The sequence below is a fragment of the Equus quagga genome, chromosome 1, assembly GCF_021613505.1.
Source record: "Equus quagga isolate Etosha38 chromosome 1, UCLA_HA_Equagga_1.0, whole genome shotgun sequence".
Lineage (NCBI taxonomy): Eukaryota > Metazoa > Chordata > Mammalia > Perissodactyla > Equidae > Equus > Equus quagga.
Window position 1 is genome coordinate 18488122 of NC_060267.1, and position 13965 is coordinate 18502086.

The 13965-nt window shown below is 49.7% G+C and overlaps 2 protein-coding genes across 6 annotated transcripts in view; one reads left to right on the plus strand and one right to left on the minus strand.

Annotated features, from left to right (window-relative positions):
* FAM186B (family with sequence similarity 186 member B) overlaps positions 1-7011 on the plus strand; it is a 33426-nt gene extending 26415 nt beyond the window's left edge. Inside the window, exons 5-8 of the mRNA XM_046643744.1 lie at positions 1263-1455; positions 2963-3141; positions 3848-4033; positions 6729-7011. Coding sequence (XP_046499700.1) covers positions 1435-1455; positions 2963-3141; positions 3848-4033; positions 6729-6879 — 537 coding nt within the window. The 5' untranslated portion in view covers positions 1263-1434 and the 3' untranslated portion in view covers positions 6880-7011. The remainder of the gene's footprint in view (positions 1-1262; positions 1456-2962; positions 3142-3847; positions 4034-6728) is intronic.
* PRPF40B (pre-mRNA processing factor 40 homolog B) overlaps positions 1-13965 on the minus strand; it is a 58279-nt gene that overhangs the window by 38131 nt on the left and 6183 nt on the right. The gene's annotated exons all lie outside the window — the stretch shown is intronic.

Here is a 13965-nt window from a genome sequence, read left to right on the forward strand (position 1 = left end):
ACTGGGAAGAAGAACTCAGCTGGGAGAGGCGGAGGCAGCAGTGGCTGGAAGAGGAAGAGAGGTGGCTGCAGCAGCAGCAGAAGTGGGCCCTACAGGAACAGGAGCACCAGGAGAAGCTGCGGCAGTGGGAGATGGAGGACGTGGCAAGGGAGCAGCAGCAGAGATTGGGCCAGCCAGGAAAGGAGCACAGACACCCATGGAGGGAGCCGGAGCAACCAGGGGAGGACGGGGAGAGGATGATCTTCATGACCACCAGTCGATGGAGGGACTTGGAGAAATCATCATTAGCACCTCCCCCAAGCCGGACCCAATCTGCTCACCAAGGCAGGAGGCCACACTTGCCCAGGTCCCCTGATACCCAGCAGCCTTCCCCTGGAAACCAGAGGACCGTGAGTTCAGCCACGTTAACCCAAAAACCACGGGCCCACTGGGTTCCCACAAAGCCCAGGAAATCGGCCTCTTTTCCTGTCAGGGGCATATCCATCCAAAAAGTGACCCAGCCACCTCTGCAGATATCCCCTGCAACTCTTAAGGGGAAGACATACCACATGGATGTGGATGCCCAGAGGAAGAATCTGCAGCTCCTGAGTGAAGAGGCTGAGCTGGGGCTGCCCCACTACCTGCGCAGCAGGGCGCTGGAGCTCACCATCACCAACATGGAGCTGAACGCACTCAGGCTGCAGTGCCTGTGCCATAAGTACATCCTCTACAGACGCTTCCAGAGCCTCCGGTAGGTCCTCCCTGGCACCCGCCCAGCACCCACCCACACCCACTGCTGTGTGTGGGCAGAGCCAAAACCCAACAGGAGAGGAGGAGCACAGGGAAAGCCGGGACAAGGAGAAGCACCCCAGGCCTGGACAAGGTCCCCCTGAGGGTGGGAAATAGCAAAGGATGCCTAACCTGGGGGCCTTGGGCAACCCTACAGGAGTGGGAGGTCAGGCACTTACATATTGTTCTGCCTGTTGTGGGCTTTTCCTCTAAGCCTGCTTCCTATTTCTCTCTCTCTTCCTACTGCCCTGTCCATAATCCACCTAATATGCTTCCCCATTTGCCTCACTTTCTCTTCCTGTTCCCAGCCCAGCCTGAGGCTCCTCACCTGACACCACATCTCACTTCTCTGCTCCCTGTTTTTCCCAGCTCTTACCCACCTCCGTTTCTCTTCTTGCTCCCAGGAATTATAAACACTGAATCATCTCCGGTTAACAGACTTGTGGGGAGGAGGAGGCCCCTTCGTCCACTAAATCACTTCCCTCTCTTCCCAGAGAAGAAGTGATCAACCATATACAAGGCCTGCGAGAAACTGGGGCAACCTACAAGGCCCAGAACCTCTACATCTTCCTGGAAAACATCGACCACCAACAGAACCTCCAGCTGCAGCCCTGGAAGGACAAGCAGAAGGACCTGGAGGAGAAGCACCGAGAGTGCCTGAGCAGCATGGTGACCATGTTCCCCAAGGTAGGCCTCCTGCCCTCCCCGCGACCTTCTCAGGGATCAGCACAGCCAGTAGGGATGCGGCCAGGAAATGTGCCAGTGGGGATGTAGGGTGACTGGGGGTCAGAAGAGCAGATGAGAAGTAAGAGAGCAGGTTACAGCCTCTGAACCAGGAAGAGGTGCAGGCAGGAGGTGGCCAGAGTGTGAGAAAGGGCAGCTTTCCAATCTCCATATATGGGGAGAGCAAGAGAGAAAGGACCCACCAAAAGAGCTGTAGAAGAGACCCCTCTGGAGGGGGAGGTAGCTGAGACCATTGTGCCAACTTTGCACTGAGGTTCTCCCTCCCCGGGGGCCTCTGCCTGCTCCTGTCAGCTCTGTTTGCTCTCCAGGCTTGCTCCCAGCTGTCCTCTTCCCCTCGTGCTGGGGACTCGCTTTGCTTCTCTCTGGAGATGCCTCCCCTGCTTTCTAGCTGCCAGGTCTCCCTTGTTTTAGTGAAATATCTCCTCCAGTCACTCTCTGACAAAGGGCTTCTGGCAGACAACCTCACTGAGACCCTGGTTGTCTGAAAACATCTTTACTTAGTATCCACGCTCACTCTTAATTGACAGTTTGCCTGGATATGAGTACCTAAGTTAGAATTCATTTTCCCTCACGATTTTGAAGGCGCTGCTCCTTGCCTTCTAGGTTTCGGTGTTGCTGTTGAGAGTCCCAAGTCATCCCGAGTCCCGATCCGTTGGGTTTGACCTATTTTGACTCTCTGAGGGCTGGCTTCAGTTTATTCTACTCTTCCCCTGCTGCTGGGGCAGAGAAGCAACAAGTGCTGACACCACAGGGGGCCACGATGGCTTCAAGGGACTGGAGAATCCCACAGCAGTGACTCAGAGCCTGCTGGGATCTCTCATAGGGTTGGGTCAGGAGGTAATGCCCCTGAGTCCTGAGCCGCAGCGGCCTGAGTCTAGGGGAAGCAGTGTGCTGAGGGACTTGGTTTAAGTGCCGGCATTAGGCACTTGGCCATGGAGGTATCTCCCAACCCAGTTTCCTGTCACCTTGTACTAGTCCTGATCATCTCCTGTAGGTGTCTTGATTTGCTAAATTGGTTTTGAGGTTGAGAAGGAAAGGGACCACATGATAATTCTTTGGGCGGCTGTGAGGGTTCCCCTAGCCCCTTGCCCACTGCCAGGGCTGGGCTGGATGAAAAGATACCCAGAACTCTCCAGGTCCCATCCTGAACCCTGTGAGTGTTCCCAGGAGTTCCACCTGCTTTGGCTTCCTTTCGTTTTTTTCCTTGCTGTTTTGCCCATTGTCCAGATTTTCCACAATAAAGGAGAAAACAGGAACTAACCCAGCAAAGAAGAATTGAAGGAATTTCTAGGACGTTTGATACCCTGGAGTCCCAGGGGTCTCTAATTGGAGGGATTCCCTGGGTCTTACCCTCTCTGCTCAGCCCTGAGTCAGGCAATGCGCCCTCCTTCCCTAGAGAGGGGATAAATAAATTCCTGTCTCCCTGATGCCTCTCTGCTGGTTCCTCTAGCTCCAGCTGGAGTGGAATGTTCACCTGCACACCCCTGTGGTCACCTCCCCACAGTCAAGGAAAAGCAAGCCGCCCCCATCCTTACTCCAGCACATCCACTCCAGCAGCCGCTCCTGCAAGCAGCCTCTGGAGCACTGTACGTCCAAGCACCCAGAACGTGTGCCCCTGCGGGTAGCCTGGTAGGTGCAACAAAGCCCAGGGGGCAGCCAGCTGGATGAGTGGGGAGGCAGGGAGCAGGGGTGGCCAGATTGGGGAGGATGGCAGCTCAGCCAGGGCACAGACAGGCAAAGCTCCCCCCATGAGTTGCAGGAACCTGTCTTCTCAGCCTCCCTGCCCAGCTCTGGCCACTGGCCCAGATGGGGGTGTGTGGGCTTCAGGGGCCAGCCTGACCAAGTATGTTTCAAACTATGCAACTGAAAGACTCTGAGGACCCACAGCTGAGAACTTACAACGATTTCTACCCTGGGCATGGATCCCGCACCTTCCATTGGTCCATCCATATAAACAAGCTTGATCGTTCCCACTCTGTGATGCCCAGACTCAAAAAGAGAGATCGTGAGCCTCTGGGCAGCTGAGAAGACCTACATCCACACAAACGCTACTGTGGCCAGTTCAGGGCTTCAGCCCCAGGGTATATGCATGGAAATATGGGGTCTATCCTGGGAGCCTCTTCCAGCAGCTCCTCAGGCAAAGGAGCGCAGGGGGGTTAGACTTAGGTTAAGGGGAAGAGAGGTGACAAGGAGGGTGATGAGAACTATTTGAGAAAGGAAGAAAATAAGGCCTAGTGTCTTGGGCCTGCGGCCCTAGAGAGCTTGTTGCTTCTCAGTCTCTCACCATGTATTTAACTCTTTGTCTCTTTTTATACTTTTGATCCCCACCCTCTAGCCAACAGGGGAAACAGATGGAGGCCATGTGGAAGACTGATGTGACCTCCTCCAGTCACCCAATAGAAAAGAAGACCCCTGCCAGCCTGCCCTGGGACCAGCTAGGGGGGCGCCCAGATATTCCCCGGCTGTTGGCATTGGATGTGCATTCCTCCTACCACAAAAGCTTCATGTCCCTCAAGGCCCGGTAAGGTGCAAGGCTGGATAGTTAATCTGGATTCAGGGAGACCTGCCCACCAAGGGCAGGAGCCAGAGCACACACGGTCCCTGTCCAACAGCCCAAGAGATCTCTTTCCAAACATTAATATCGACCGCATTTATTGTACCACCTCAGAGAGAGAGATGCTTATCTGCCTCATCAGCCGTCAGTTTGGGTCCTCATGCCAACACCATTCTAGTTTTCTCAAAGGACTTTACATAGTGTCTCAGAAGATCACTACAGAAGTCTTTCCTCCTCGTTTGTTTCCTGGGCTGCACATGAATTGCTCAAGAGGCACATCCTGCCCTAGGCCCGGGGGTTGTTCTCAAGGAGAGCCAGGTGCAGGATGAGGGAAACCAAGAATCACATGATAAACCTGAGACTTGGGCCTGGGCATTTTATTTCCTTACTGCCTCCAAGAACTGTCCCTGGGAAGAGCAGCTGAGGGGAAGGAGGCAGGACTCAGTGGGCCAACAAGAGGCTTTTCTGGGTTTTGCCTCTCTTGGCTTGAAGATGTCACTATTGAAAACACAAGGCTCTTTCAAGGAGCCTTTCTAGATTACCAAAACCAGCTGCCTCTTGTGGTCCTGGCCCTGCCCCAATTAAAGATCTTTGAAAGGGAGAGGGCACTGATGCCTGCCAGTCTAGACCTAACCAAAACCCAGAGCTGTAAGATGCTGGTGCTGCCACCATCCTCCAGACAAAGACTTAGTTAAGGCATGGTGGCATGGCAGCATCAAAGAAGGCCAGTCCTTAGCTATGCTTCCGCTCTGAAGTGCACCAGAGAACCTCAGCTTGACATCAGCATGATAGCCCACCTAGTACATAGATACCTGGTTTTCAATTTCTGGAGAGTTTCCAAGGGGTCTATGTGTGTGTGTGTGTGTTGTTGTTGTTGTTAGTTGATCTGGAAATAGCAAACAGAATTAATTAAGAATAAGCAAAACAACACTGTGGCACAACTTAATGACCCAGAAGTCAACTGGGGCCCCGCCTTGCTGAAATTTGGCTAAACTTGTTCGAGGCCTCCCCTATAGTGGTGTCTCTCGGAGCTCCTTCTCCTCTCCCTCTGCATCCCTGCCAGTGCCTGGGCTCTGCTTGGCATCTGTTTGAGGCCCCAACTGCTGTGCTCTTCCCACGTACATAAATACATGCACATAAATCAAGTGTATGTACTCCACTTGACCCCAAGCATTTCGTGATGTTAGTAACTTTCTGAAAATTTAAGGGGGTGATTGGGGAAAGGGACTCACAGTGAACAGCACCAAACAGCAGCCTCCTTCCTTCCCCTCTCTCTTTGGTATAACATGCAAAATTCAGAAACTCCTTCCGTCTCACACAGAACTGTTCCACCCACACCCAGGCCTCCGCGGGGATCTCAGCTTCAGGCTTAAGCACTTATCAAAATATTGTTCTCGGCAAAGACAGCTTTCCCTTTCCGGAGGAATTTAGATGAATACAAGTTTCTTCCCTTTTTCCCAACGCTACACCAATTTATTCAGTTTGTTTCTCTACCAGGCGTAGAGGCAAAGCCATGCTTCTTCTGCCTTCTTTTTCCACATTGCAGGGTGGCATCACCTACCTCTGTGTCAGGCTGGGCCTCGACATTTCATTGTGGGGGCTCCCTGCATTCTTGGGATCCTGTTATTGTGGCATGAGGATCTACCACTCTTTAACGAAAGTTCTCTGCCGCTGCCCAGGCTACTGCTGCCTTGGGGGTGGTGCTCGTGCTGCCCTCTTTGTGAGTGCTCTGTGTGTGTGCCCCTCTGAAGACACACTCACTCTGCTTCCACTCCCAAAAGTGCACCTTCTCTTTGGCCACCTGCCCGTGGCCTAGCACGAATCCTCACGTCTACCTGCTGTGTGGTTCCAGGTCACTCACCTCTTGGTGGTCCTGCCAACCTCACCAGCTCCCCTGGCCATGCTGTCCCATTCACAGTACCATCTAGTTTCATAACTAGGACCGACCTATTGCCAACTGCCCCATTCCCCTGGTCTGCCTGGCATTGACAACCTGTGTCATCTACAGGCCAGCTGCGGTGTCCTCTCAGTGTGTGAGGAAGGGCTTTTCATCTTCCCTCTGTGGTTTGTGACACTAGGAGGACTGTAACCCTCAAAACCCAGCAAACTCCCTTCTTTAAGATCTTTCTCTGCTTTGCATTATAAGCGTCTCCCCTGGACTCTCTGTCTGACAGGTAAGATATCTGTGTGTCTGCATGCACCAAACACTGTCCGCAGCTGGAGAAGAATCCTAACCTCGACTCTAACTGGCCTGCTCTCCCTTGCTCAGGGCCTAGTCCTGCACAGCTAAAGTGCACAGTGGTTCACACAGACATCCAGCATGCTGCAGACACAGGAGAAGGCTTATAACTTGGTTTCTGGGAAAGAGATCAGATGGGGGTGGAGAGGAAGAAACATGGATGGGTAGGAAAGAGCATGGAAGAGTGACGGGAGGGAAGAGAAAGTATTCTGTGACGTGAGAAAAGAGGCAGATTCACAAGGAGAGAAGCAGAGCCCCTGGGATGTGGCAGAAATGTTGTGTTAAGCAGTTCCACATCTGGGTTAAGTCTGGGCCCCAGAGACTCTCCCAGAGACGACCAGGGAAGATCTTGAGTGGGCTGCGTGGGCACTCACATCCTTGTCTCAGCTGCTGCCCCATCGATAACTGTATTAACTCTTTCAGTGCCTCAGCGACCCAAAGAAAGACATGCCTGGAACCCCCAGATGAGTCAGCTGAACTTGTTCATAAAAAGTCAAACGAGTCCTTCCCTGGAACCCTAAAAAGCAGGAGGATCGAGACAACCCCAGTCCCCACTCCATCCCTCAGCCAGTGATTCTCAGACTTCAGGGTGACTACGTATCACATGGAAACTTGTTCCAAATGCAGGTTCCCAGGTGGTATTTTTAAACGCACACTCTGGGTATGGCTAAGTAGTCCTAGAACCTTGAGAAACACTGCTTTCCTCCTCCAGTCCCCAAACTGTGCATTTTTAATAAAATAGAGGTGTGTTTATTTTTTAAATTTTCTGTCTCATTGCTGAAACCCACACCTCCCCAACTCATTTTTGAAACCAGGTGCATAAGCACCTGGCCACTGACCTGGACACTGATCAGAGAGAATTCACCAAGTGTTGACTCTGCCCTTTGGGAATCAACAAGCCGAGAAGGCCATGATGAGTGCCTGGCACACAGTAGGTGTCAGTAACTCTTCAATTAATCAAAGACATGGACAATAAGTAACTGAAATACTGATGATTATCATGAATGCGCAGAAGATAAAAATGAAAGGAGATATCAAGTACAAGTCAGAGCCAAATGGCACTGGGTGGGAGGCAAACGCAAGTGCATCTCTGAGGAGTGAGGACAAAGGTGGAAGAAATGGAGACACTGAGGTTCCAAATCCAGATGGTGTGGGCTGAGGAGGCCATCTATGGCAATTGTCTGTCAATTCAGTTAAGACACTGCTTTCCTTAGTTCATTCAGCTTACAAGCACCCTCCCGCTCACTCTCCCTCCCACGAAGCCATTGGCCTCTGCCCTGCCCCTTCTTCTCCACTCCTCCAGACAGACTTGGCCTAGGGACCAGGCATAATAAAACATTAACTAGGAAATAACCCTGTCCTCAGAGAACCGGCAATCCAGTGATTCTGTTTCTGAGGAATGGCACCCATCCTTGCTTCCAGTTTAAGGTTGAGACTCTGGAAGGAAGAGGAGGATTTGGCATGTGAACAGCTGGCTCTTAGATGATGTCAGAGTAGGATCTGATTTCTAAGCCACAGCTTCACATATTGCAAGGAAGCCTGGTGGGGGAGGAAGGTGAGAGGCATTTGCCATGCAGGTCACGCACACAGGACTGCTGTGGCAGTGAAGGGCCGTTTCTAGCCTTTCAAGTCCCAGCATTATTCTTTTTTGGAGGCCTCACCTCAATTGTATCCAACATATTAAAATGCCCTCACACTCACTGTATTGCTTTAAATAATTTGAAAGGATTTTTTATAACTTTGCTTTGGAAATTAACTGGCTATGAGTAAGTTTTTTTAATCTGTAGCTGGCTGTGACTTCTCAACAATCTTCATGCATAGAGATGAAATCTAACAAGTTTTGTAAATGTAATGAGAATATTTTGAATATTAACTTTGACAGTTTAATGAAACTGACAATATTACATTTTATAAACATTTAGTTATACATGTATATTTTACATTTTTTGATGCCAATAACATTTTTAAAGGTTTTGTATGTTTTCATAGGCTCTAAGGTGCCTAGTGGCTAAACCCGCTTTGGTGATGGAGGACTTTGACTTTCTGGATGTCCTCTAGCAAGCTCTCTGGCAAGAAAGCAGAATATCTGACAGATTCTTCTGCTTTGCCAACAATTTCATCTCCTTGAAGGCAAAGAAGGCCTGCATGGGCCGAACTGTGAAGCCAAGAGGGTTGGAAACCAAGGAGACATATAGATATAGATGGTGTTTTTCTAGTGAGGAGGTTCTTTGACACTATACATGAGCTTCTTTTGTTTTTTTTTCTCTTAAGAGCAAAGTTGAGGGACCAGCCCCGTGGCCGAATGGTTAAGTTTGCGCGCTCCGCTGCGGCGGCCCAGGGTTCGGATCCTGGGCGCGGACATGGCACCACTCGTCAGGCCACATTGAGGCGGCGTCCCACATCCCACAACTAGAAGGACCTGCAACTAGGATGTACAACTGTGTACAGGGGTGGTTTGGGGAGATAAAGCAGAAAAAAAAAAATGATTGGCAACAGTTGTTAGCCCAGGTGCCAATCTTTTAAAAAAAAAAAAAAAGAGCAAAGTTGATGTATTTGGTCAAACATGATATTGCCTTCACCTTCAAAAAACTCAAGGAAGCCAAGCCCTGAGAAGGAATATTTCTTCAAGCTAGATTTGAGGCTGGCATGGCCCGTGGCCTCAGGGGCCTCCCAGATGAGGAACTAACACTAATTTGGAAGGGGACATGGGGGAAGGGTCTAGTTTAGCCCTAACTGTGAACTTCAAGGAGGCGCTGGTGAGGTGGAAGGGACAAAAAGCTTTTATAAACAACTCAGTCAAATAGCCAGAGGGAGGAAAGCCATGTGGGGTCTGGTGTATCCCATGTACTGGGGAGGCCAACTTGGAAAAAGTCAGAAGAAGGATGAGCATGACTCCATGAATGGAGAAGTCATTTTCTCAAAAAGACAATATAAGCATGGCTAAGGGGCTGGCCCCTTGGCCAAGTGGTTAAGTTCATGCTCTCCACTTCGGCGGCTCAGGGTTTCACCAGTTTGGATCCTCGGCGCGGACATGGCACCACTCATTAGGCCATGCTGAGACGGTGTCCCACATACCACAACCAGAAGGACCCACAACTACAATATACAACTATGTACTGGGGGGATTTGGGGAGAAAAAGCAGAAAAGAAAAAAGAAAGAAGATTGGCAACAGTTGTTAGCTCAGGTGCCAATCTTTAAAATAAAAATAAGCATGTCTAAGATGTAACTATCAATTGGAGTCTTTGAAATAGCTATACTTAGGGGGCCAGCCTGGTGGCGCAGCGGTTAAGTGTGCACGTTCTGCGTCAGCGGCCTGGGGTTTGCTGGTTTGGATCCCGGGTGCAGACATGGCATTGCTTGGCAAGCCATGCTGTGGTAGGCATCCCACATACAAAGTGGAGGAAGATGGGCATGGGTGTGAGCTCAGGGCCAGTCTTCCTCAGCGAAAAGAGGAGGATTGGCAGCAGTTAGCTCAAGGCTAATCTTCCTCAAAAAAAAACACAAACAAACAAACTATAACACAAATAGTAAAAGCAAACAAAGAAACAATCATGCAAACCCAAAACTGGGCAAGCTGTGTGGAACAATGACAAATGGCCTAAGACACATGTAATTGAAGTCCCAGAAGGAGAAGGGAGACAGAACCAGGCAGAAGAAATATTTGAAGAGACAATCACTGAGAATTTCCCAAATCAATGAAAGACAACAATCCAAGAAGCTCAGAGGACCCCAAACAGGATAAATACAAAGAAAAACATACCTAAGTATATCATAGTCAAACTGCTGAAACCAAAGATAAGAGAACATATCTTGAAAGCAGCCAGAAAGAAAAAAACAAAAATTACACAGACAAGTAAGAAAGCAGTCTTCTCATCAGAAACTTTGCCAGCCAGATGGTTCCTGAGGCCCAGCTGTATCCCTGCCTTGTGGGTCCACCAGATAGCATTCCAGGACATTCCCCCGTTTGAGGGCTGATACGGACTTAGGCAGGTTTCTGTTACCCGCAAAAACAAGAGGCTGGAACTGAGCAGTGGATCAGCCGAGCAGTGTCCTACAGGGCACGGGCCCTCCAGTTCTCCACAATGTCTGGCCCTCCCTCTTCTGTCACACCCAGGCCACTCCTCTCTTTACACATACCCAGCCCTGAGCTGGCTGGTGGCTGTTTCACCCCTCAAATACTATTTATGGGCTAGAGTTAGAAGGAGGCAGAGAAGGTAGAGGCTAGACATATTAGTCCACTGGCCTCAATACCCCTCAAGGTAGGTCCTAGGATCTGACTGTTGCCCCAAATTCTTTTCCCAAAGGTGACCAGCCCAGAACAGCCAAAGCCCGAGTCCAGCTGGCAACACCTGTTGCGGCTCTGCTGAGGGGATGGTCATTGACACTGGCAGCAATGTCTGTGAGAGGGCGGCAGTTGTCAATAGTTCAGGGTTGCCATGGGGTCATAAAGATTAAGGTTTCCTCTCCCACAAGCTCCCCTCCTTTCTAAGAGTCCCTTTGTAGGCCTCTGTCACCTCACTTTCCAGAAGAGAGTTCCTTTACTGCAGGAGCCACAGGGAGGCAGCAAAGCGCTTATTTAAGAGCCTTGGCTGGCCGGGATAGGAAGAGGGGCCAAATTAAAAATGTGGGAGTTGCCGAAAGATGGACACAACTAACGCTGAGTAGGGTTCATCTGAGAAGGTGCTCGGCTGAGCATGGAGAGCAAGTACAGCAACGGCAGGGGAAAGAGACAAGGGATCCCTGACCCAGCCTTTGGACATCTGGATCCTACACACTGTTCGTGGTGGCCAGAGTCCTCTATCTCTCAGCCTAGGGCCACTTCCTCCTCACTTGACCACCCACTCCAGCAGGGTCCTCAGCTCTGCAGTTCAGAGATCTGTCCCTGTGAAGGATTCTTCAGGCAAGTATTTTTTAGGAACTCTACCAGGAGGCCCTTCCTGTAGACTTCCTCAAACATCTATCATGTCCTCATTCATTCATTCAGTCAATAGATATCTATTGGGCACCTAATACTAGCCACTGTTTTTGGTGTTAGGATTATAGTATTGAAGGAAATAGTGGTTTTTTAAAAAATGCTTTCACAGAGCTTATATTCTGTTGAGGGAAAACAGACAATAAAGAAAAAATTAGTAAAATACACAGAATGGCAGATGGTAGAAGATGCTGTGGAGAAACACAAACTTCAAAAGAGGGGTAAGGTACCAGAACATAGCGATCACAATTTAAAATAGGTCATGTCTTGGGGCCGGCCCCGTGGCCGAGTGGTTAAGTTTGCACGCTCTGCTTTGTTGGCCCAGGGTTCCCCCGGTTTGAATCCTGGGCGTGGACATGGCACCACTCATCAAGCCATGCTGGGGCAGCATCCCACATGCCACACTAGAAGGACCCACAACTAAAAATACACAACTATGTACCGAGGGGCTTTGGGGAGAAAAGGGAAAAATAAAATCTTAAAAAAAAAATTAGGTCATGTCAGGCCCCACTGAGGTGACATTTTAGTGAAGATTTGAAGGAGGTGAAGAAGCCAGCTATGAGGGAAGAGCATGCCAGGCAGAGGGAACAGCCTGAGCTGGGAGCGTGCGGCACATTCAAGGAATAGCAAAGTCTCCAGTGTGGCTGGCACTGGGTGAGTGAGTGGGAGGATAGAGGAAATGATGCTGGGGAAGTGACTGGGGGACAGATCACGTAAGGCCTTCTAGGCCACTGTGAGGACATTTTTCCCCCACTCTGAATGAATAGGAGCCATTTTTACTCTGAATGAAATGGGAACCATTGCAGAATTTTGAGCAGAGAAGTGACATAATCTGACTACAAGAGCATGGGTCTGGCTACGGTGATGAGAACAGACTGCAGGCTGGGAGTGGGATGCAGGGGGACTAGTTGGAAGCTACTCCAATTCCCATCCCAGTCAGGAAAGCTTAGTAAATGAGCTCATATGCTGCTCCGCTACCCCCAAGAAGCCTTTCCTAATCTTCCCAGAGACCCCCTCTCCTGGAGCTCTCCACCCTCCAGCACTGAGCAATCTTGTCTTTCCTCTGGGATTATTGGTGAGCCTGTCCTCAGCTCTACCAGACCTTAAACTCGTTAAGAGCAGATGCCCAGTGCTTTCACAGCTGTGGCTGCCCCCAGCACAGAGGGCTGTGCACAGAGTGGAAACCAAGTCAGGAATAAGTGATTCCAATTCTCCCTTAGTTAAGCTGCCTTGCTTTTGCCTCTGAAGCTTCTTCTGGGCTGTGTTTCTGCCTGGAGAGCCACATCTCTTTGTGTTAAATGCTTAACCACCATGACAACCCTAATTTGGTCTGTTAGCCACACTTCATTCACAGTCCCTCTGTACAGCCATGTTTACATGACACAGCTTGTCCCTGACCTGCAAAGGCAGCCTGTCGGAACTGGCAGAAGCACATATAAAATACCGTGTGCCAAAGCGATTGGCCTCTCCGAAGACTCCCGAGAGCAAATTAAAACAGTAATTATTGAGTCTTCAAACATTTATTGAGCACCTACTGTGGTGCTATGCTCTGTACCAGGCAGTGAGGGTATAAAAGTGAATAAAACAAATTTCCAAGGAGCTTACTGCAAACATAGGCTACAGACCATCTGCAAAGCACTGGAGTGGTAACAAAAATAAACAGAACTGTGTCCTTGTACTCCCAAGGACTTACCATCCACCTATCCATCACTCATTCAGCAATCGCTTACTGAATGCACTGTGCTAAGTGCTGGATGTGTAATGATTACATTGAGACACAATCCCTCTCCACGCTCCAGTGGGAAATAGAGTAGTAAATAGTGAGGAGCTGGTATATGTAACAAACACAGTATAGGGCAAGTGAAGTAACACAGGTGCAAAGTAAAATGGAGAATAGGGGAAGGAGGTATTTGTTACAGTGAGGGTCTGGGAAGGCCTTCAGGGCTAAGTGGGACTTCAATAGAATGTTGAAGGATGGGTGGAACCACTACAGGTGGCAGGGATGGGGGAATCTGGAGGAATCCTAGGGAATAGAACACTATAAGCATAGACCATGTTTATAGGCCAAAAAGTGGTCAAGATGGCTGTAGTTCAGTGGGTAGAAGCTAGGTGTTGTAGGAGCTAAGCTGGGCTGTGATTGGGTTTGGAAGGGCTTGAAGGCCAAGCTGAGGCTTTTCCTCTGTAGGCTGTGGAGAGCCATTGATGATTTTCACGGAGAGGAGTGGTAGTACCAGATCTGTGCTTTAGAGAGGCAGCTGTGTCAATGTGAGAGGTTAGAGAATGGATGCAAGGAGACCAATTAGAGGAGCAGTGATGAAGGTTTGAACTAAAGTAGCGTAAAGAGCCAGCTGTGATTGGATTTACTCCTTCATACCCTTATTTGTTCACAGACATATCAGGTGCAAAACCTTGTATTGAATGAAGGTAGGGATGGAGAAGATAGAGAGAAAACAAAGAAAACAAACCCCAGTTTATGTCCTCAAGGATATCATAATCAAGTGAGAGATGCAGACCACTAAATGCTACCACACTCTTCCCTTGACTTCTGTCTTGTGATCTTTGGGTTCCCTCCTATGTTCTCATATTCCTCTGCCTGTGTACTCTAGGGGTTGTTCCAGTGCCTAGAATTTCTCCTCTCCTCATGCCACAGGATATCCCATGATGACTTCATCCTCCCCTATGGCTGT